Raw genomic sequence first — 23006 nt, 5'->3', positions numbered from 1 at the left:
CGCCGTAGCCTTCGCAGTGCAAGATATTGAAGGCGGAAGGGGAGCACAACGGAGGCCGTGTTTGATGGCCAATAACTCCGCTTCTGCTGAACGCATTGATGTATTTTTTGCGGCAAAGTGATTCTTAAATTGCCTATTTTCACTTCAAATGTATTTGTCCACTTCAGCAACCCTTTAACGTGCGCCCAATGCACAGCACAGGGGTGTTTTTGCATTTCTCCCACGTCGAAATGCGGCCACCGCGGTCGGAATTTGACCCCGCGACCTCGCCTTAAGCAGCGCAACACCATATATCCGTTAAGCCAGCGCGGCTGGTGAAGAGACAAAAACAACGTGGTATCAGTAAATCGCACCCATAGCCATACCTGGGTGTATGCATAAACGAAAGTAATAGCTACTCAGATATCGACCAACGTAATCTCAGTATGAAGGTAAAGCGGAATGCAGCAATGATGAAACATACAGCACTTGGGGGAAAATAAATTTGATGTGGCGGGGGGAATTTCGAAAGGTGTAATGGTACCAGCGCTAATGTTGCGAAATGCAATTCTGTGCTTAAAATCAGAGATCTTGTCGATGTTTGAAGTTAACCAATAGTCGGAGGACCGATTGGCTTTGGAGGTCCACGGCAAAACCCCTAATGAGACAGTGCAGGGTGACATTGGTTGGGGCTCGTTTGAGTAAAATTTGAGTTCAAGAAAGACTCGGGAGCATGGATGAAAAGAAATTATCGGCTCAAGTGTGCATATATCTGTGCCTGAAATATGTGGACACAAAATGGAGGAAGAGGTCAAGAAAGTTGTCAACCGAGTACAGGGTAATTGAAAGCGTTAACCAGGAATCATCAACTAGAAGGTGAGAAAAACAGACACAGTAAATTGAGTGCATGGTACCAAAGACAGTGCTTTGCTTTTTGAGGCCCGAGCTGGTTGCCTGAAGACAAAGATACCAGATCAAATAGTCGCCAGAGGATGAGCTATAGGCATGGATCTGCTGGAGCAAGTCTTGAAAGTTACTTAGCATATTGTAATGGAAGGCTTGATATTCTCCGAGCGAGTCCCGTATTAAATGTCCACTTTCCAGAAGCACTGGGATTCAGAGCGGATGGAAGCATTAACTGGTCAACGGTCGAGGCTAGCAAGAAATGTTTAGAATAATGGCGATCAGAAAAAAAAAGCAGGGAAGACATTGGTAGATCGGGAGTCGTTACAGGCAAATTTACAATATAGATGTTTTAAGGAAGAAAGAAAATACCAAGGACTGATAGCAATGCAATTGATTTACGAAAACTTGATTACATCAAGCAGGCCAGGTGACGCCACCCCATTTTCCAATACAAATCATCATCATCTCCGGGAAGCGCGTGACGATGTTGCTGCTGCCGTGCTGCCGGTCACCGTAGGCAGCACGTTCTCTGCGCCTTCCTGTAGGATAGGATAGGAATCAACTTTATTTGTCCAACGGTTATGGCTGTTGGTGCCCGGGGCTAGGCTGCCAGGGGTCCATCGCCGGAGAAAAATCTTCCGAGATCCTCGGCAATGACCCTGGGCCGCTGGACGGCCCACTCCTGGTCCTCGGGTGCCTCGCTGAGGAGGGCGGCTTGCCATCTGTGAGCGAGGCGCCCCACTTCAGAGGGTCCTGCTGTTGTCTTCTCCCTTCCACTTGGTGCTTCTTGCTCATGGCGTTGACATTCCCAAAGCATATGGGCCATATCAGCCCATTCGTGCTCGCACCTTCCTGTAAAGTCCTAGCTTTTCAAATAATTATCGACAGACGTTTGTGTCACAGTCTGCTTTCTCTTTGCAGGGAGACATGGACAACCTCGAGAAGAAAGCAGTGTTCCTGACAGTCCATGACATAGGAAATAACCGTAAGCGGCTTCGTTTAAATTCCCACTGCCTTTTATTCTTTTTATTAGTGTAGCTGAAGAAGTGGTGGCACATGTACTGAGCGGACGAAAGCATGCGGCACGCATTTTGAGCAGTTTTGTTGCGATAGAAATTATATGGACACTCCAAGCGGATTTCTGCTGTCGCCGCTGTCGTCGCCGTGAGGTTCCGTATAAAGTCCAAGGGTGATAAAATCGTCGCCGCGTACCGTACGCTGCATGTGCGGGTGAAAGCGCGCGATGGTACTTTCACGGAAAGCGAACGCACGGTGGAGAGCAAACGCGACGTCTTCCGTCGTGCGAAATGCCTTGGGGGGGATGGGAGGGATTGAGGGGAGGCGACGTTTATCTGCGGCACCGAATGCATATCTTGCGACCGGGCGCAAGGGGAACTGGCGACTAAATCTCCCACGGGAAAGGAGGGAAGCGGGAAGGCAGTGCGGGAGGGAGGGGGTGCGGCTTCTACTCTGCCAGCAACTGCGTACTTGTACTTTGCGCTGCTGCATCTGTCGCGCGCAACGTATCTTGAAAGCGATCTCCACACGGCTCTTACCTTTGTATGTGCTGTGCTTTCGACGCTCAGTTTCCGTTTAAGCGACAGACAGGGCTGCGATCGCGCAAACAGCTCGCTTTCCGCGTGTTCGGTTTGACTGCCACGTCACAAAGGGGGAAATCTGCGGTACCGCCCCGCTGTCTCTGACGGCCGCTGACGCAATCACAATTCTGATCAATCCAGAGAGGGCAAGCGAAGGAACGGAAACGCGAGCTGTTTGTGCGATCTCACCCCTGCACGAACCTTGGCATGCTGTTTCAGTCGCGCTTGCTCGCGCCAGCGTTTTGACAGTGGTTGTCTGCGGTCATCGAGTGGGATCTATTCATGTTTGCTTGTGCGCGCTGACACCATGCTTGTTAATTCAGTTAGTAAGCGAATGTGTCCAAGTTATGTAGCCGATAAAACTGCTATCCTTACTCCATATAGCTCTCTACTAATTTGTTATCGCAATTGATGCTTCGCCTTTCGGGCGAAACTGCGACTTCTTCTATGTGCCCACTCTCAATACGCGTCATCCCAAGGCATTGTCGGATGCGGTTGCAACGACGGTGGTGCTGTGTTGTAAGCAGCTCGGAAAAAGTGCCCCTGGCATCCACAGTTTTATAGATCCTTATCACGGCGCTCCCGTAGGCGCCGCGATGTTTGATCACGCGATGACGCGCTCATTGTTTACCTCAGCCGGCCTCCGCCTCCTTTGCTTCCAAGGGCAGAGCCCGACGCCAGTGCAAGTCGCTGTATCGGCGTTTGTCGCCGACAATGACTGCGTGAACAGCAAGAAACTTTGACCATAGCTTCAGATGACATGTCGCATGTCCATCTTTCCGAGTTCTTATCCAAATGGTGCGAACACTGCTATACGGTGCGGGGCTAGAAATGGTGCTGCGTTGGTTGGTACGTTCAGCCGCTGTATTAAATCACCATTACTATCATGCGCCGCTCATCTTTTTTTTTTCTTTATTTATAGTCAATGGCTTGGAAGCAGCAGGTTTTCATGTGTTATTTATTTTTATTTATTTTCTACTGAAGCACGCGTCGATGTGTCAATTGTGCTAGACTTCTTTATTTATTCTGCGCTCCATGTATTAAATGTCGTACCTTGCAGAAAATACGTCGTATCGATCGTCACTCGTTTGCGTTGTGGCTCATGATGAAACGTTCAGCATGGAATATTTTTACGTTAAGTCATTCGTTGGGGGGCATACTTTCTAACGAGTGCACTCATCTCTGATACTGGACTCCGATCTCAGTGAGTTTGAGTAAATGGTGCCGGATGTCAGGGGAGACCAGAAAAGAATTATTTCGAAGTGCGAGTGACTGTATACATTTAAGTGCTATCTAACCGACATATATACTTCTGTGAACTTTTCTATTGATAAAAATATTGGCAAAATAATTTTACCTCAGCAAAACCTTGGTTTGAGTTAGATGACGGCTCGACATTCTATTTTAGGGTTCTGGAGCAAAGAAACAAATACTAAGAAAACCTGGGAGAACAGCAGTTCACAGAACGGTATTCACGATCGGAACATCTTTTCTTCCATTGTGAACGCAAAACACTGCGAGCTGATCAGCTTTAGTGCAAAGATCCATGTGGAAATACCACAGTTGTCAGCCCAATAAGCAGGAAGCAGCCCTACTCAATTCTATACGTGTGCAGAATATTTACTACATGTTTTTTTTTTAAATGTCGTGTTTTGCGTTCTCCAATTGCACAGTGAACCAAGGGACGTGGTAATTTCCGGGGCTCTGAATTCATTTTGATCCTGACATGGCGTTTAACATGTGACATCCCAAAGCACCTATTAAATACTCATTTCCCAGCGTTGAGCTCTCCTAAAGACCGGGCACCAATCTGGGAGCGCGCTTCTAACTGTTTTATCCGTATACGTACCCAGTGGAGGCTCTAGATCTGCCTCCAACAGCCGCGGCGGATGCTCCGTATCAAGGCCGTCTGTGGTTGGACAAGGGGCACGGTGTAGTGGTAACTCTGAGACTTTCGTAGCTTCGGCTATATGCCACATACTCCGATATCGTCCGACTTTGCTATGCTTGCCAAGGTGGCCCATGAGCATGGAGGCACGACGACCACTGTATGACGTCGACGCAGTGACCATCGAATGACGAAGAAGGAATGATATTGATGGAACGACAACGGCGCATAGCGACGACGGCATGACGACAGTGAAATGTCGATTCTTAAATTATGACAAGGCTATAACGACGACAAGTGACGACGACGACATCAGGACAACGAGATGACCACTGTATGACGACGATAGCGTGATCACGACGGCAAGACGACAATCGGATCAAGACGCGAGAATGACCAAGACGGCATGATTACGATGGTTTGACAACGTCGTCATGCCACCCCCTCCCTACCCTCTCTCCGGAGTGATGCACGCGACTGGAAGAGAGCGCGTTTCCTTCCCGCTTCGTTCGCTTGCGTGCGGGAAATGGAGTCATGATCGCCGGCTCACCCTCGCACGCTTTCACTCGCACATAGATCATACGGCGCGCGGTGACGATTTTATCGCCCGTGGACTTTTACGGAACATCACGGCGACGCCGACGGTAGAAATGCGCCTGGAGTGTCCATATAATTGCTATCGCAATAGTAAACCGACAGCGTGATGGCAATGGCATGGAGAGAGTCGGATTACAAAGCTGTAATGACGACGATGCAACGACTACGACCGCGGCATCACGACCCCGAACACATACCTAGTGGCCCATGCTATTAGACAACTTGGACCACTGGGTGGAATTAGAAGGCGCGACGACGACAGCATGGCAAGAGTCGGATAACGAAGCTGGAATGACGACGATTGAACTACCACGACAGCATCACTATGGTGGTGTGGACAGCGAATGCATGACGGCAATGGCGTGACGAGTGTCGGATGACAAAGCTGGAATGACGGCAATGCGACGGCCACGACGGCATCTCGACCACGAGCCCATACCTAGTAGCCCAAGCTATTAGACAACTTGAGCCAATGGGTCGGTGTAAGAGGCTAGATAGATAGATGGGCTGAAAACTACTCAAGTAGGCAAAGAATGCTAATCGCATTAATAATGTGTAGCTGATGCACAAGGCTATTTACAATTGATTTACAGGGAAGCTAACGGAGGCCAAAATGGCGACGCTATATCAAGCGGGAACACGTCGTCTTCCTTCTCCGCAGTGCAGCTACACTGTGGTGGCCGTTCCGTATCATCACCTCCGGCTGTAGAAGCATCGTCCCGGTGCTTAAGCTACACGTCCGCGGTGAAATGTGAGTGGTATGGCTTTAGTCTCGCCACGTGAACGATGTCACTTGCAGCAGACGATGACGCTGAGAGGTCGGCGGGGATGATTTCATACGTCACATCGGTCACTTCTCACACCACACGGTATCGGCCAGTGTAGCGCGACAGCAGCTTTTCGGAAAGGCCCACACGGCGGATGGGTGACCAGAGAAGCACCAGAGAACCCGGAGAAAAGTGCAAGTCGCGATGGTGGCAATCATAGAGGCGACTCTGATGCTCCTGTGAGGCCTCGAGACGGGTGCGGGCGAGCTGGCGCGCGTTGTCGGCGTGTGCGATCGCGTCGCGGGCTTATTCAGTGGCTGAACGTGCGGGCGAAGGCAAAAAAGTGTCCAAGGGCAACGCGGGTTCTCGGCCATATAGGAGATAGAATAGTGAATAGCCGGCGGTGTCGTGACGCGATGAATTATACGCGAACGTCACATATGGTGAATGAAGATCGTGGTGGTCGGCCGCAACGTACTTCGATAGCATGTCGGTGAGGGTCCAGTTGAGGCGCTCCGTGAGGCCGTTGGTCTGTGGCTGGTAGGACGTGCTGAACTTATGCTTTGTCGAGCAGGAGCGGAGGATGTCCTTTACGACTGCCGAGAGGAAGCTACGGCCACGGTCAGTGAGTAATTGGCGCGGAGCACCGTGCACTAAAATGATGTCGTAGAGAAGAAAGTCAGCCGCGTCAGTAGCACAACTTATCGGGGGGGGGGGGCTCTTGTGATTGCGTACCGAGTAGCGTAATCAGTAGCGACGGCAGCCATTTATTTCCAGAGCCTGAGAGAGGAAATGGTCCAAGAAGGTCTAGACCAACACGGAAAAAGAGTTCGGGCGGGATGTCGATTGGCTGGTGACATCGAGCTGGAAGTGTGGAGGGCTTCTTCGGACGTTGACAGGGCTCACAAGCGGAAAGGTCTCGCCCGTCTCGCCCGCACGGCGCGGGCGAGACCCAGTCAAAAGAAGCGACGGCGTACACGGTCGTATGTGCGCGAGATGCCCAAGTGCCTAGCCAAGGGAGCGTCGTGAAGTTGGCGGAGGACAGTCGAACGCAGGTGTGATGGAATGACGAGCAGAAGGTCAGGGCCGTGGGGTTCGAAATTGCGGCGGTATAATGTCCCCTCCTTGATGAGAAACATCCGGAGAGAGGCGTTACCAGGCGCTGACTCCAGGCAGTCGATGAGGACTCGTAACGAAGGATCGCGGCGTTGCTCGTTGCCGATTTGAAGCAACTGGGACACAGAGAAAACGGAAGCAAACAATTTGCATCCTTGTGCAAGCGTCCCGTTTTATATACCACTGAGAAGGTATATTCCTGCAGGTGTAAAGCCCAGCGAGCGAGTCCTCCCGTGGGGTCTTTGAGCGAGGATAGCCGGCAGAGAGCGTGGTGATCAGTGATGACACAGAATGGGTGTCCGTACAAGTATGGACGAAACTTCGCAACAGCCCACACAAGCGCGAGGCACTCGCGCTCTGTGATTGAATAATTGCCCTCGGCTGGTGATAGAAGTCGGCTGGCATAGGCTATAGCGCGACAGTGTCAACGCTGGCGTTGTACCAACACTGCTCCTATGCCGTGACCACTGGCATCAGTTAGAACTTCCGTTGAGGCAGACGCTCAAAGTGGGCCAGGATTGGAGGCGTGGTAAGGAGAGTAGTGAGCTGCGAAAAACATGCGGCATGGTCAGGACCCAAGAAAACGGGACGTCTGTCTTCAAGAGGTTGGTAAGGGGACGTGCAATGGTCGCAAAATCCTGTAGAAAGTGTCTGAAATAAGAGCACAGCCCTACGAAACTACGAACGTCCTTGGTAGACTTCGGAACAGGAAAGTTCGTAACGGCACGAATTTCGTCCGGATCAGGTCGCATGCCTCTGGCATCCACGAGGTGTCCAAGGACGGTGATTTGGAGGCGAGGGAAGTGTCATTTTGACGAGTTCAACTGGAGACCGGCCCCGGCACAACACGTCAAGAATAGCTGAGAGACGGTCTAGATGCGTGTCGAATGTGGGCGAATAAATGAGGACGTCGTCCAGATAGCACAAACAGGTGGACCACTTGAGCCCCTGAAGCAAAGAGTCCATCATCCGTTCGAAGGAGGCGGGCGCGTTACAGAGACCGAAAGGCATCACCTTGAACTGATAAAGACCGTCAGGGGTAACAAATGCAGTCTTCTCTCGGTCCATGTCATCGACGGATATCTGCCAGTAGCCGGACCGTAAGTCGATAGAAGAAAAATAGGTGGCACCGTAGAGGCAGTCTAGAGCGTCATCAATACGTGGCAAAGGGTAAGCATTATTTTTTTGTTATTTTGTTCAGGTGGTGATAATTTCCACAAAAGCGCCACGTTCCATCCTTCTTTTGACAAGTACGACGGGAGAAGCCCAGGGACTACAGGAAGGCTCGATAATGTCCTTTTCAAGCATCTTTTTTCACTTCCTGTTGGATAACAGCTCTTTCCGACGCAGATACACGATATGTACGTCGGTGAATAGGGCTCGCATCGCCAGCATTTGTGCGATGGGTCATGACGGACGCTTGACCTAGGGTCGATTGTCAAAGTCAGAAATGTCGCGATAGCCTTCAAGAACGCGGCAGAGGGCTTCAGTTTGAGCAGGTGTAAGGTCAGAGGAAACCATGTTCTCAATGTCGACGTCACTGCCGTGGGATGACGTCACGGTATGGGCTGAGCTGTAACAATCTTCGACTGTGTATGGCTCGACCTCATCATCTTGCAGAGCGCTAACTGTAGCCAATGCGATCCCCTGAGGCAGGACTTGCGCGGTGAGCGCGAAATTGACAAGGGGAAGGCAGGTCTGGTTGCCAGTAATTGTCAGCACAGTGTGCGGCACGGTAACACCATGTGTAAGTATAACGGCCGGAATTGGTGCGACCACGTAATTGCTGTCAGGTACAGCTGGTGAGGAATACAAGTCGACGTGTGTCACAGAGTGAGGCGGTAGGCGAATAAAATCCATGCAGCTCAAATGTTTTGGAGGCGGGTTCGCAGGGTCGGCAAGAAGAGGCAAGTCAAGGCGAAGTGAGCCTGCCGAACAGTCAATGAGGGAAGAATGACTGGCGAGGAAATCCAGACCGAGAATGAGTTCGTGAGGGCAATGCTCGATGACGGTGAAGAGCACGACGACGTGACCCAAGCGAACGACGGTGTGTCTCACGGCAATGGTGAGTCGGGCAGAGCACATGCCAACAATAGCGACAGTCCCTCCGTCGGCGACTCGTACAGCTCGGTTCGGGGCAGGCGTCAGAACTTTCTTGAGCCGACGGCGAAGAGCAGCACTCATAATGGACACATGCGCCCCGGTGTCAATCAACGCGCACACAGGAACATTGTCGACGAGAACATCCAAAAGATTCTTGTTCGTGGGTAAGGTGAAGCGAGTATTTCGTACCAATGTCGTCGATGCAGCTTCACCTCCAGAAGCTGCACTGTGTAGTTTTCAGGCTGGGGGTGCTGCGAATATGTCGCAGAAGGAGCACGGCGTGACGGGGGCGAACGAGATTGACGGCGGGAGGGAGAAGGCGAGCGGGAGTAGCGGGGTCGTGTAAGAGGTGTCGCAAGGTCAGATTATGGGTCGGGCATAGACGGAGCGAAGGAAAAGGACGCGCTAGAGGGACGAGGGTGGTAATCAGCAGAATAGCGCGTCGGAGAAGTCCAGCGGTGGTGGCGAACGATATGTCCAATGCGTCAGCGGGTTAAACAGATTGGCTTGTCGTCCACAGTTCGCCATTCGGACGGGTTGCGCTGTCCATAAGAGGAGTAAGGAGAGCCGGGTTGGAACGTATGTAGAGAAAGAGGTTCCGAGCGCACGGAACGAACGAAGTGCAGGCCGACGTTTGACAACTCTTGACGGACGACGGTCTCGATCAAGGAGAACGTCGCCGGAGAATGATCTGGTGACGGGAATGAAGGGGTCGCCGGTTGTGCTGCTTCGACCTCACGACTAATGATGCGGGTTAAGTTGTCACATCGCGAAGGCTGGTGGAAGAGGTCGTCACAGGATGACGCAAGCAGCTGTGTTGGGAAGTTGCGTGATGTGCTGGGATACCCAGAGGCTTTTAGCATGCTCGAGACGGCGGCACTCCTTGAGGATCATATTGATGCTGGTGACGTTTTTAAACAACAGTAAATTGAAGGCGTCGTCAGCAATGCCTTTGAGGACGTGATTAACCTTATCGTCCTCTGACATGTTCGGGTCAGCCTTGGCACAAAGGGCCATGACCTCGAGAATGTACGACATGTAGACCCGCCGCGGTGGCTTAGTCAGCTTAAGGCGCTGCGCTGCTGAGCACGAGATCGCGGGATCGTATCCCGGCCGCGGCGGCGGCATTTCGATGGAGGCGAAATGCAAAAACGCCCGTGTGCTTGCGTTGTAGTGCACGTTAAAGAACCCCAGGTGGTCAAAATTAATCCGGAGCCCTCCACTACGGCGTGCCTCATAATCAGAACTGGTTTTGGCACGTAAAACCCCAGAAAGAAGAACGTACGACATCGAAGTAGAAAAGAACGTTGGCAAGCATAATAGTCGGATCCCACTTGTGACTGGGGCTGACACGTTCGTATAAGCGGAGCCAGTCGTCAACATCAGGACTGCCGACTCCGGTGAAAACACCAGGATCCCGAGGGGGGGGTACCGGTGACGTAGGTCGGGGCTGCAGGCGGAGATGCTGGAGTAGATGAAGTGCCGCCAGCCGAAGTTGCAGTGGCGCCGTAGCGACCGCTGCGAAGCTCCATATACGCCGTTGTCGTACGGGGAACGTCCGCCTCCACCAAATAATGTTACGTGTAGCTGATGCCCAAGACTATTTACAATTTATTTACAGGGAAGCTAACGGAGGCCAAAATGGCGGCGCTATATCAAGCGGGAACACGTCGTCTTCCTTCTCCTCAGTGCAGCCACACTGTGGCAGGTGTTCCGTATCAATATCTATAGGTCCATCTTTCGAGATGCGGACCTCCACAATTAGTCGAGTACTTATGTCGGGTGATATCTCTAACCAGTAAAAAAAAAAGTCGGTGCGTTTCTGGTAGCGCCGGGATTCGAACCCAGCACCCCCCGCATGCGTGCTGGATGCTTCACCACTAGGTCACTGCTAGCTGCAGTTGAAAGGAAAAATTGACTCGCCATCCCGGCCCTGCGTAAGTATGCTGCTGAGGGGGGTATGCAGTTCTTTATTGCTTTAGAGTGATGGTAATTGTAAAAGCACGCCGCCGCCAATGGCGGTGCTGCGACAACATTGAAATGTCGTTGCAACGTACGCTTATTCTTATCACAACTTGATACAGCATTAACATCCCTTTCTCGTCAGGAGAACGTGTGTTTGCTAGGAGACATTCACATTGATACCCTCTGCCCTACTCTGCCACCGGTCACCAGACTATCTCGACCTTCTATCGAAATGGGGATTAGAAGGCGCAATACATCAAGCAACGCGCGAGTAATTTTTATCTGGATAGTTGGTCAAATCCTGCATTGACCATATTAATGTCCGGTGCTCCAATCTTACGACACATGCAGCTGTTGTTGAAACCAAGGTCGCTGATCATTAATCGTCTGCTGTCGTCTCGTAGAATATTCTAAATATTTGAATGTCAACAAAAAAAGAAAATTCCCATTCTAGATCCAAGGCTCTTTGACGAATGCATCAAAAATCATGACTGACAGCCCCTATTATGTACAGGCTCTCCAGCTAATTCAGATATTCCATAATTATAGGAACACATGTACCCGCTCTTTAAAAGTCAGATTACGTCGAGAAGAGAACAAATGGCTGTCGCCACAAATATTAGCGGCAATTAAGGAAAGATACCTTCTGTGGGCCCAAGGAAAACGGGCTCCTAACCATCCTGAGCTGCTCCTGAAATATATGTGTATAAATTGAGTGAATTCCATGATTCGGTTGGGAAAGCGAAATCAAATGTACGGCAAATTCCCTGAGGCTCGTTCAGACAAGAAGAAGACGTGGACTCGCAAAATGAATTAAGAAGGGTATCTAAACGTGGTACCTAAACATCAGCCATCACTTGTTTCACATTTTTCTGCATTAGGGGTAACTGTTTCAAATTAATTGAGATAATCTTTTCCCGCATCTCGGGTACTTCCAAATCGCACCCCGATTTCTGCACTCTAAGAGCGTATGCAAATCTGCGCACCTTCCTCCTCTTTCAGAATGTGATCTCAGATCAATCCTTTTTAACTTCAAATCTAATAAATCACCTGTTGTTGACGGCATTTCTTTAGATGAGTTACGTAGAACTTTTGGTGTTGTTGTAATGAAGAAGAACTCTAGCATCGCTCCTGCCGCTGGTCCACTGAAGAGGAAGAGGACGAACGTCTCGGCGCTGTAGCTCGCGCTTTCGTTCGGCTGGGTCTGCTCGGCTGCTCGGCACTCGACCTGACGTGACTGCGAGTAATGCTAGCGCTAACCGTTAATAAAGCCAGTAGCATTTGGAGTAGGTACTGCGTACCTACCGTCTCGCCCTGGAACTCCGGAGCCGCACTCTTCCCGCCGCTACCGCAACCACCATGCCAGACGACGCCGGTGAGCGACCCACTTCAACTGGTCCAGCCACCTGCGGTGCCGTTCGTCAACGTGACCCAGCTGTGTTCAGTGGCACTGCCGACACTGACTGGCTTTCATCGTACGAACGGGTGAGCAATCACAACAAATGGGACGATGCGACCAAGCTCACTTATGTTATTTTTTACCTAGCGGATGCCGCTAACCTATTGTTCAGTAACCACGAGGCAACCTTCGCGACATGGCCTGAATTTAAGACTGCCTTTGTCGAGTTATTTGGCCGACCTGCAGACAGAAAGCTTCGCGCCGAACAACGCCTCCGCCAACGCGCGCAACTTGTGAAATTTCATGAGCTATATTGAAGACGTCGTCGATCTTTGCAGCCATGTAATCAGTATTATGACTGAGAACGATAAGATGAAGCAGATCCTCAAGGGCATTGACGATCACGCTTTCCAGATGCTCCTGGCCAAGAATACCACGTCCGTCGCAGCTGTAGTCACCTACTGCCAGATCTTTGATGAATTACGGGGGCAACGAGTGCTCGCCCGCCAAACTGTTCCTCAAGTGGCATCCCTTTTGAGCTTGGCGGATGCTGCCGGACATACTGATGATGGCTCTCTGTTGCTCCACATCAAAGCTTTCATTCGTGAAGAGGTGGCGCGCCGGCTCTCCCTGCTCCCTCTCACCTAGAATCCTAGGTCAACGTTTGTCCTCGGCCCTGTAGCAGACCATCCGTGAGCAGGTTGCGGAGGTTATCCCGCCAGTCCACCAGCAATCCGACGTTACTGCACCGCTGACATACGCGGAAGTCGCATCGCTTCCTAGACTGCCGACGCTCCCATACGCCACACAGCTGTCCTATTCGACGCCACAGCTGCCCCATTCAACGTCACAGCTCACCGCGCCTCAAATGCCCCCTCATGACTTCCGGCCGCAAAATGCCTGGCGCAGGCGCGATAACAGGCCGATATGCTTCGCCTGCGGTCTCGCGGGACATGTGGCACGCTCTTGTCGCCGCCGTCTAGCGCGTTCAGATGTCATCACTGAACCGCACGTGACTGCAGCCCACCGCGATGCCGATACGAAACCGCCGCCGAACTTTTTGCGTGCTCGTCAGAACTTCAGCACCCGTCGTTCTCCCTCACCGCGTCGCCGCTCGATATCGCCGTTGCGTCGTCGCCCTCCTTCAAATGAGGGAAACTAAGTGCTGCAGTTTCAGAGGCAAAAGCTGCAAGCTTGTCGAAATACCCAGACCAAAATGTCCAATGTACATTTGCGCTAGTTGATATGGGGGCAGCAGTTTCTGTTAAACGTGAGACGCGCTGCCGACGACTCGGGAAGGTCACCGCGGCTCTTATTGGATTTGAACTTCGCACCGCCAGCACTCAGCCCGTCCAAACGTCTGCTGCGTGCACTGCAGGGTCATTATTCAGAACCTTCTCTATGCCGTCGAGTTTGTTGTGCTGCCTTCTTGCTCTCACAACCTAATTCTAGAGTGGGACTTCCTGTCACGTCATAGTGCTGTTATTGACTGCGCCCGTGCTGAAGTCGCGTTGTGTGGCCTGCCTCTCCAACATAGTGCCGGATACTGTTGCCGCTCCACAAAAGATGATCGTCACCGCCGATACAGACGTCCCCCAGAAAGTGCTCGTCGCTTTGTCGTGTCCACCTGTGCCCAAAGCTCCCGTCCTGTTCACCCCGCCATCACTCTTTATTCAGCGAACACTTCTGCCACTTCCATTTGCCGTTCTCGACGTCACCTCTAGTGCCACAACGATGCTAGTCTACAATCCGTCTGCCTACCCACTCATTCTTCTTCGTGGCGAGACCCTGGGTTGTGTCGATGTGATTGACCTTCTTCGGTCACTGGAAGTACCTGGTTCCTCGTCTGCCGTCCCGCTCGCCGCCATTATGTCACCTTCCGACTGCCCACCAGTTGCTGCCCAACCCTAATACTTGCGTTGACGCCGACCTTTCCACGGAGCACCGCGAGCAGCTTTTTTCTCTACTTGACCAGTTCCGCACTTCCTTCGATTGTACCACGCAGATCTTGGGCCGCACTGACACTGTCATACACAGTATCGACACTGGATCACAACCTCCTCTACGGCACCGCCCGTATCGCGTGTCGACATCAGAACGGCGGCTTATCAACGACCAAGTGTAGGACATGCTTGAACGTGGCGTCATTCAGTCGTCCCATAGTCCGTAGTCGTCCCCACTTGTGCTCGTGCGAAAGAAAGACGGTTCCTTTCGCTTCCGTGTTGATTACCGTTGTCTCAGCAAAATTACACGGAAGGACGTCTTTCCCCTACCACCTATTGACGATGCCCTCGATTGCTTACAAGGTTGTGAATACTTTTCGTTGTTAGACCTGCGCACTCGCTACTGCCAGGCTCCTATGGCCGCACGTGATCGCCCTAAGACTGCATTCGTGACGCCTGATGGGTTACATGAATTTACCGCCATGAGGCTTGGTCTCTGCAACGCGCCTGCAACTTTTGAGCACATGATGGATAGTATCCTTCGTGGCTTAATGTGGAACGTCGGCCTATGCTATCTGGATGACATCGCCTTATTTTTTTTTAATTTTTCGACTCATCTCACCCGTCTCTACCTGGTCCTGACGTGCCTCAAGACATCTGGCCTCCAGTTGAACATCAAGAAGTGTCGCTTTTCTGCCCGTAAATTGACTATCTTGGGCCACGCTGTATCCGGAGACGGTGTCCTCCCCGGTCCCTCGAAACTCCGTGCTGTCGCCGACGTCTCGAAACCGACATCACTGAAGACCCTTTGGAGTTTTATCGGGCTCTGTTGCTACTTCCGTCGCTTTGTGTGCAATTTTGCCACCATCATTGCTCCTTTGACGAAGCTTCTAAGCGCCGGCACAGACATCTCCAGTTGGTCTCCTGAATGTGATGTCGCCTTCCAGACTCTACGCAGCCTGTTGACATCTCCGTCACTACGATGCCCAGGCTCCTACGGAAGTACGTACATATGCCAGTGCAGACTTCCAGACTCTACGCCGCCTGTTGACATCTCCGTCACTACGATGTCCAGGCTCCTACGGAAGTACGTACATATGCCAGTGCTGTCAGCGTTGGTGCAGAGCTTCTAAGCGCCGGCACAGACATCTCCAGTTGGTCTCCTGAATGTGATGTCGCCTTCCAGACTCTACGCCGCCTGTTGACATCTCCGTCACTACGATGCCCAGGCTCCTACGGAAGTACGTACATATGCCAGTGCAGACTTCCAGACTCTACGCCGCCTGTTGACATCTCCGTCACTACGATGCCCAGGCTCCTACGGAAGTACGTACATATGCCAGTGCTGTCAGCCTTGGTGCAGTACTTGCGCAACGCAAACCCGGCCATGCAGAATATGTTGCCGCCTACGCGAGTCGCACACTCACAAAGGCCGAGACCAAGTATTTTGTCACTGAAAAAATGTCGCAGTTTCTCCCGAAAGGCGAAGCATCGATTGCGATAGCAAATTAGTAGAGCGCTATTCAAAGTAGGGATAGTAGTTTTATCGGCTGCATTAACTTGGACACATTGGCTTACTAACTGAATTAACAATCGTGGTGTCAGCGCGCACAAGCAAACATGAATAGATCACACTGAATGACCGCAGCCAACGACTGTCACAACGCTGGCAGCAAGCGCAAGTTCGGGCGGTCTATCGCTTCAACGGAAACTGAGCGGCAAATGCACAGCCCATGCAAAGGTCAGAGCCGTGTGGAGATAAGAGACGGTGCGGGCGACCGCCGGGCAGAGAAGTTGTTGGCAGAGGAGAAGCTGCCCCCCCCCCCCTCCCTCCCTCTTCCCGTTTCTTGCTTTCGCGTGGGAGATTGTATGGTAAGATACGCCTTTGGCGCCGGAGCACAGCGCCGCCCCGCCTCCCTCCCTTCCATACCCCAACGGCCTTTCGCGGGACGGTCGCGTTTGCTTTCCGCCGTGCGTTCGCCCTCCGTGATAGCGCGCGCCCCCCGCGCGCTTTCGCTCGCGCATACGGCGCGCGGCGACGATTTTATCGCCCTTGGAATCTATACGGAACCTCACGGCGACGGCGACGGCGACGCCGACGGCAGAAATCCGGTTGAAGTGTCCATATAATTGCTATCGCAATAAAAGTGTGTCTGGCCATCATGTGGGCTCTCACACAGTTACGACCCTAACTCTATGGCCGTCCTTTCAACGTCATCACGGACCATCACGCTCTGTGCTGGTTGTCGTCCCTAAAAGATCCCTCTGGCCGCCTTGGCCGCTGGGCACTTCGCCTACAAGAGTACGACCTACAAGTGGTATATAGATCTGGCCGGAAGCACACTGACGCGGATGCCCTTTCTCGGTGTCCGCTACCACTTGATGCTTCGTCGGTCTCGGCGTTCGACTTCGATTCTATGCCGTCGGAGCAGCGCAATGATTCATGGATTGTTTGCATCATTAACATCCTGTCCACGCCATCTGCCGCCTCGTCTTCCCGCGCGCTCCGCCGTCATGGGCTCATTTTGCTGTGCGCGAAAATCTGCTCTGCTGCCGTAACTATGTGCCTGACGGCCGAAAGTGGCTCCTGGTCGTACTGCGTCACATGCGTTCCGACATCTCTGATGCTTTCTACGACGACCCACAGAGTGCTCATGCCGGCACGTTGAAAACATATACGAGGTTGCGCCAGGGCTTTTACTGGCGCGGAATGTACACCTTTGTCCACAAGTACATTCGTGGTTGCACCGCTTGCCAGCGACGCAAGGCGCCTCCTCAACGTTCGACCGGCACACTCCAACCTCTACCTTGCCCAGAGCGTCCTAGCGACCGCGTCAGCATCGATCGTTACGACCCGCTCCCATCCACCACCCCTTGGAACCGATGGATCATCGTTGGCGTCGACCACCTCACCCGCTGTGCTGAGACAGCAGCCCTTCCTGCCCCTACAGCACGTGAGGATGGTTTCTTCGTTCTACGCAATTTCATGCTTCGACACGGTGCGCCGCGTGAACTTCTCAGTGACAGAGGGCGTGTGTTTCTGTCCGAAGTCGTCGAAACCCTCTTGACCGAGTGTCACGTAATGCACCGCACGACGACGGCATACCTCCCACAAACTAACGGGTTAACTGAGCGCTTCAACCGCACTCTTGGCGAAATGCTCACTACGTACGTCGCGTCCGACCATTCCAACTGGGACGTGGTTCTCCCATTTGTAACGTACGCTTATAACACCGCAAGGCAAGTGACTACTGGCTTCTCGCCATCCTTTCTGTTGTATGGAAGAGAACCATCGTGCCTCTTGGACACTGTACTACCATACCAACCCGACGCCTCCGAAGGCCGGCCCATTTCGGAACTCGCAAGTAGGCAGAAGAGTGCAGGCAACTTGCTCGCATTTTGACAACGGAAGAACAAGCACAACAGAATAGACACGACAACGGCTTAACAACGACAACATTAGGTACTGGCTCCCTCGTTTGGCTGTGGATCCGCCCCACGCCCCGGGTTTTTCGTCGAAGCTTCTGGCTCAATATCGTGAGCCCTACCGCATTGTCGACCTTTTATCTCCAGTCAACTACGTGATCGAGCCTCTCACGCCATCTGACGACATGCGCCGTCGCGGTCGCGGCACCGTACACGTCAGCCGTCTCAAACCCTACTACGATCCCATTATGGTGTATTCACCATAAGTCGCCAGGATGGCTCTTTTTTTCTCCCGGGGCTGTTGTAATGAAGAAGAGTTCGAGCATCGCTCCTGCCGCTTGTCCGCTGAAGAGGAAGAGGACAAACGTGTCGGCGCTGTAGCTCGCGCTTGCATTTGGCTAGGTCTGCTAGGCTACTCTGCGCTCGGCCCGACGTGCCTGCGCGTACGGCTAACGCTAACCGTTAATAGAGCCCGTAGCACTGTTAACAGGGATGGAAGTGCTGCACCAATAGCACCATGCAGCGCCAAACCACACAGCTGCGCCAACTTGCGCCGAAACGCTAATTTCTAGTGAAGTCGCTAAACTTTGTGGGATGTTAGTGTTCAGTGGCAACTACATAGCCATGCTTTGGCTAGCATTTAGGCCTAGAAACCAAGCTCAAGCAATCCGTTTCAGCGTCGGCGTCTTTGAAGGGCGGGTATGTTTGGTGGCGCATTGTAACTTGGCCGCAGGAAAACGAAAATCCTTTGTGCTACACAATGCATTACGAATGTTTTATATAAGTCTTAAGCGTTTCCACATTACGCGGAGAAGCTAAAGATGATCCGAACTGGCACTCTTTTTATGGGGCAGTCGGTAAAGAAAGCCGTGGTCTCAGCTGAATGAATAAGTCGTATGGTCTGTCGTTATACATTTTAGGGCTCGCTTGTATGCCCTGTAGGTAATTAATGGCGAACACCATGCGTGTAACGTTAAAATATATTTCGCACGTGCACCATGTCTGGTTACTGGGATGGTAGTGCAGCACGCTGACAAACAAGCTGCTTGCTTACATGAAACTTCTCGGTCACAAATATCCAATGGCAACCGTAATCGTCACTCAAATTTTCATTCCGGGTGCTCTATATTCTGTCACAACCATACCATACAAAGTCAGACTTTTGGAGCCGCAAAACGCAAACCGAGAATATAATGTCTGCCTTTTAGTCTAGCGTAGTGGCCGAATCGCTGTCGTAAAGGGTCGGAGAATACGTGAATGACAGAAATATCGTTCGCGGCAATGATGTTCACAACACAACTTGCGCAGATCGAGTCCAAAAATTTTATGAAATCATTGTTTGGCATGAAACATATCGGTCGCCGTTTTCCATTGACTTTACGAGTCAGCCCTAATAACCGAGCTTGTGCAATATATTCATCGGCGATACTGTTAGGAAAGCCACTGAACACTCTTTTTCCCCTTTATTCGTTTCATAAATGTCAGAGTTCTTTCTTATTCTATTTCTTTCCGCCAAGTTATGTGGAATACTGGCAAACATCCAATGACCAACAAAGTAACTTCACATTTATTCTGTGGTACTCTGCTATATGCCAACTGAATGTCACCAAGAATTTTAAAAATAACTGAGGGCATTACGCGACTGGCGTTCACGGTATGTTGATGGGTATTGTTCATGGTTGTTACAGTCAGTATTTTTTTTTTTTTTCATTGTGCATGAATACGTCTAATTAGCTAACCTTATGAACTTACCTAATCGACGAGATGCCAATGAAAATTTGTGGAGGTTGTTTAAACATGAGCGATAACTGGATTTAAAGCAACATAGGATTTCCGTTATCCAATATCCTTATCCAGTATGTGAGGTAATTAATGCTAGCTAATTAAACTGAAATATTAGTTGCTTCTGCAAAACGAAAAAGCAAACTCTTGACTAGCATTAACAAAAGCCTATCAACATACATTGGGTGCTGTTCGTGTAAATCCCTTGGCTATTTTTTTTCTTGGCCACATTTAGTTGGCACGTCCGGTATGTAACTTAATAGTGGTTTCCGAGGAACACACACAGGTTTCCTTTGTCGGGTTTATGACATTTTTTTTTTCATTTAGTGAACCATCCTCCACCTTGCTGGCTTCTGCAGAATTGATTCGCCGTAGCCTAATAGTGTTCTGCAAAGTCAAATAAAGAACATATTTTCTTGATTTGTATGCATTTAGGAAATGTTGAACCTTACCTAGCATGCTCCAAAATGCCGTGTCTTCTGCTTCAAAACGAACAATTCCTGCTCCGATGTGCCAAATTTGCTGCTCCCAGAGCTCCTCCAAAACTTGCTGGGCCGCTTTCATCCCTGTGTTAAGTATATGCTATTAACATTGCTGAATCGCATTATAGCTAGGAGTATTATCCCTACAGAAATGAAAAATGCCATAGTAGTTCCCCTTTTCAAGGAAGGTGCACGAAATAAGTACGGAAATTGCCGGTCAATCTCAGTTCTACCGTGTTACTCTCATTATTTCAAGTACGCATTACGGTAAAGGCACGCAGGCTCTCTTGGAGGATATTTCAGACATCATAAATGCACCTTTCGAAGCTAACCAGGTTGTATGCGCTTGCTTTCTAGATGTTAGCAAAGCTTTCGACACTGTATGCCATAGTCTTTTATTAACTAAACTCTCATTGGTTGGATTTCGCGGGCCTTTTCTAAAACTGCTCACTAACTTTTTAGACGATAAAATGCAATTAGTCTCCATAGGACAGTACCGGAGTAATATAACCTTGATAAAGCCATAGTACCTCAGGGATCTATATTAAGTCCACTTCTCTTTAATTTATATGTCAATGACCTCGCCGCTGCTATTCCTACCTATACATTTCAGTGCGCAGATGACACAGTTTATGTCTCAACATTCTCGTTTTTCCGATGCAATCTCCCTTTTGCAAGATGCAACGAATAGCGTTATGAATCGGTTCAATAAAAATGTGATTAAAGTGAATATCCCAAAACACGGCTTGTTTGTTTCTACAATCCTTTAAAGAAAGTTAGCTTAAACCTTCTACTACTAGCGCACCCTTCATCTTGTTACCTTTCTACCTGTACTCCCGTTCCATTTGTTTCATCTGTTAAATACCTAGGTGTGTTATACTTGACAGTGACTTCGCCTATAATTCCCACCTGGCTTACCTAAGGCTTCGTGCAGTGTCAGGTGCATTATATAACATTAGATATTATATTGCCACGCGCTTGTACCACTTGCTCACAGCAGAAGACGAGGATGGTCTAGTTCACGAGCTAGCACCTTGGTCCTTTTTCAGTGCTGCGCTGCCCCTTTGACGACTCGGAGTCGTCAGTCTATCAAACGTGACAATATGTCATTATTCGTTCGTAAAATGATTATTCAAGCGCTGGGTTATAGTATACTTCGTTATGGGGTTACGGTGTTCGGTCACTGCGCGATTCGATGGAAAAATAGATCAATTCTATCCTTCGAGCTATTCTGAAAATAATTAGCCACGATTTAGGATTACCTTCCGGCACTGACCTTTTCAAAGCCTTAAGGTGCTCAACGCCCTTCTCTAGAAACTGAGGCATTTTCGGCCAAACAAGTATAAGGTCGAATATGTGCCTGCGCGTTGTTTTCGACTTAAAGATCGTTTTCGGGTGATTCGCTGCCCTACCAGATACGATCAGCGCACTCATAATTACTTCATACGATCCTGTCTTAATCAACTACCAGCAAGTGCCTTTCGCGTGAAAACAAAATATTAACTAAAGCAAGTTCTTCGTCGCATCATTATTTAATACTCTAGCCCTCGGCCTTTCCTTCCAGGTTCATTCCAATCATACATAACTGTCTGGTATGAGAGCCTTAAGATGACGACATATTGTTATGGCCACTTCATTATACAGGTGCTGACGTGTAAGAATAGACTGTGAATACTGCAATTGTTTGTTTTGGTTTTATTTTGGCGTCCTGTACCCTGCTATTATATGTACTTTCCCATCATTTGTTCTTTCTTTCTTTCCTTTTTTTCTTTTTTTGAGCTTCGAATGTTATTGCTGGTTCTGAGCACACAAAAAAATGGACGGGTTTTTTTTTTGGTTTTAGATAACTGCATGATCACTATTTCGTTGCTTTGTATTGTAAGTACTACCTCGCACTACATTTACGCGTAAGTTGCGCTGTTTGTTTTTTAGTGGCACGAGCATCGAGTGACACTCTTGTTTCTTGCGCAGCACTTCCGGTACACCTTCCGAGACGACCGGGGATGAAATTCAGAAAAAAATAGAAAAAAAGATAGTATAGTACAAAACTCATGGGTTTCATTATAGATGTTGTTACCAAGCGCTGCTCGAGACGAAGCTGAGGACAGTACGGAAGACGACGACGCTCTCTGATTTCGGGCGGATTGGTGCTGCCATCTTGTATGTTTTGCATGCCAGTGGCCGCACTGTAAATATCTCTCTAAATATATTTTAAACCTCTTTCCCGGTAATATTTTCGTGGAAGGTGCGGGTTCTCCAAGTAGCACAAGGGATTTACGCAGCGGGCGCTCCTTAGCCGCATTGACAATGCCAGCTCAAGGCGAGAATGCTTCGGGCACGTCGCAAACCGCGCCCACCGTCATCCTGGCACAACCGCGCGACCCTGGCACCTTTTCCAGAACAGACCACACCGACGTTGAAGACTGGCTTCAACTATACGAACGGATGAGCGCGAGCAATCACTGGGACCAGATTGTCATGCTCGCTAACCTGCTATTTTACCTTGTAAGAACGTCAAGCGTCTGGTTCGAGAACCACGAAGAGAAACTCACCAGCTGGGACCTGTGCAAACAAAAGCTCACTGATTTGTTTGGCAAGCCTGTTGGCCGCCGGCGTGCCGCGCAGAAAGACCTTGTGTGCCGAGCTCAGACGTGCACTGAGTCCTATGTGACATATATTCAGGACGTGCTTTCTCTTTGTCGCAAGATTGACGAGAAGATGCCGGAAGCGGAAAAGGTCGCGCACGTCCTCAAAGGAATCGCGGATGACGCGTTCACGCTCCTCGTTTTCAAGAACTCATCGACAGTGCAGGACATCATTACTGAGTGCCGCCGATTCGAAGAAGCCAAAAGCCGTCATATTACTCACAACTTTTCTCGCCTTCCTAATACGGCTGCAACATTTACCTGCGGGGACCTCCGTTCCCCACCTGTGCCGCCTGCATCCGACAGTATTGTGGCCATCATCCGCCGGGAGATCGAAGCTGCATCTTCTCTTCCTACCCAGTGGCACTATAACGTAAAGCTATTCCGAACTGTTTTGATTCTCCAAACTC

At 50.4% G+C, this 23006-nt stretch overlaps 1 protein-coding gene across 6 annotated transcripts in view; it reads left to right on the top strand.

Moving 5' to 3' along the window:
- Window positions 1-23006, top strand: part of LOC119456455 (uncharacterized protein ZK1073.1-like) — a 187279-nt gene that overhangs the window by 93604 nt on the left and 70669 nt on the right. For all 6 annotated transcript variants that reach the window (XM_037718285.2, XM_037718278.2, XM_037718261.2 and 3 more), the window contains one exon: window positions 1807-1870. In XM_037718285.2, coding sequence (XP_037574213.1) covers window positions 1807-1870 — 64 coding nt within the window. The remainder of the gene's footprint in view (window positions 1-1806; window positions 1871-23006) is intronic.

Source organism: Dermacentor silvarum, chromosome 1, assembly GCF_013339745.2.
Source record: "Dermacentor silvarum isolate Dsil-2018 chromosome 1, BIME_Dsil_1.4, whole genome shotgun sequence".
Classification (NCBI taxonomy): Eukaryota; Metazoa; Arthropoda; class Arachnida; order Ixodida; family Ixodidae; genus Dermacentor; species Dermacentor silvarum.
The sequence above is the reverse complement of the archived record's forward strand: the minus strand, read 5'-3'. Positions and strand labels throughout refer to the sequence as shown.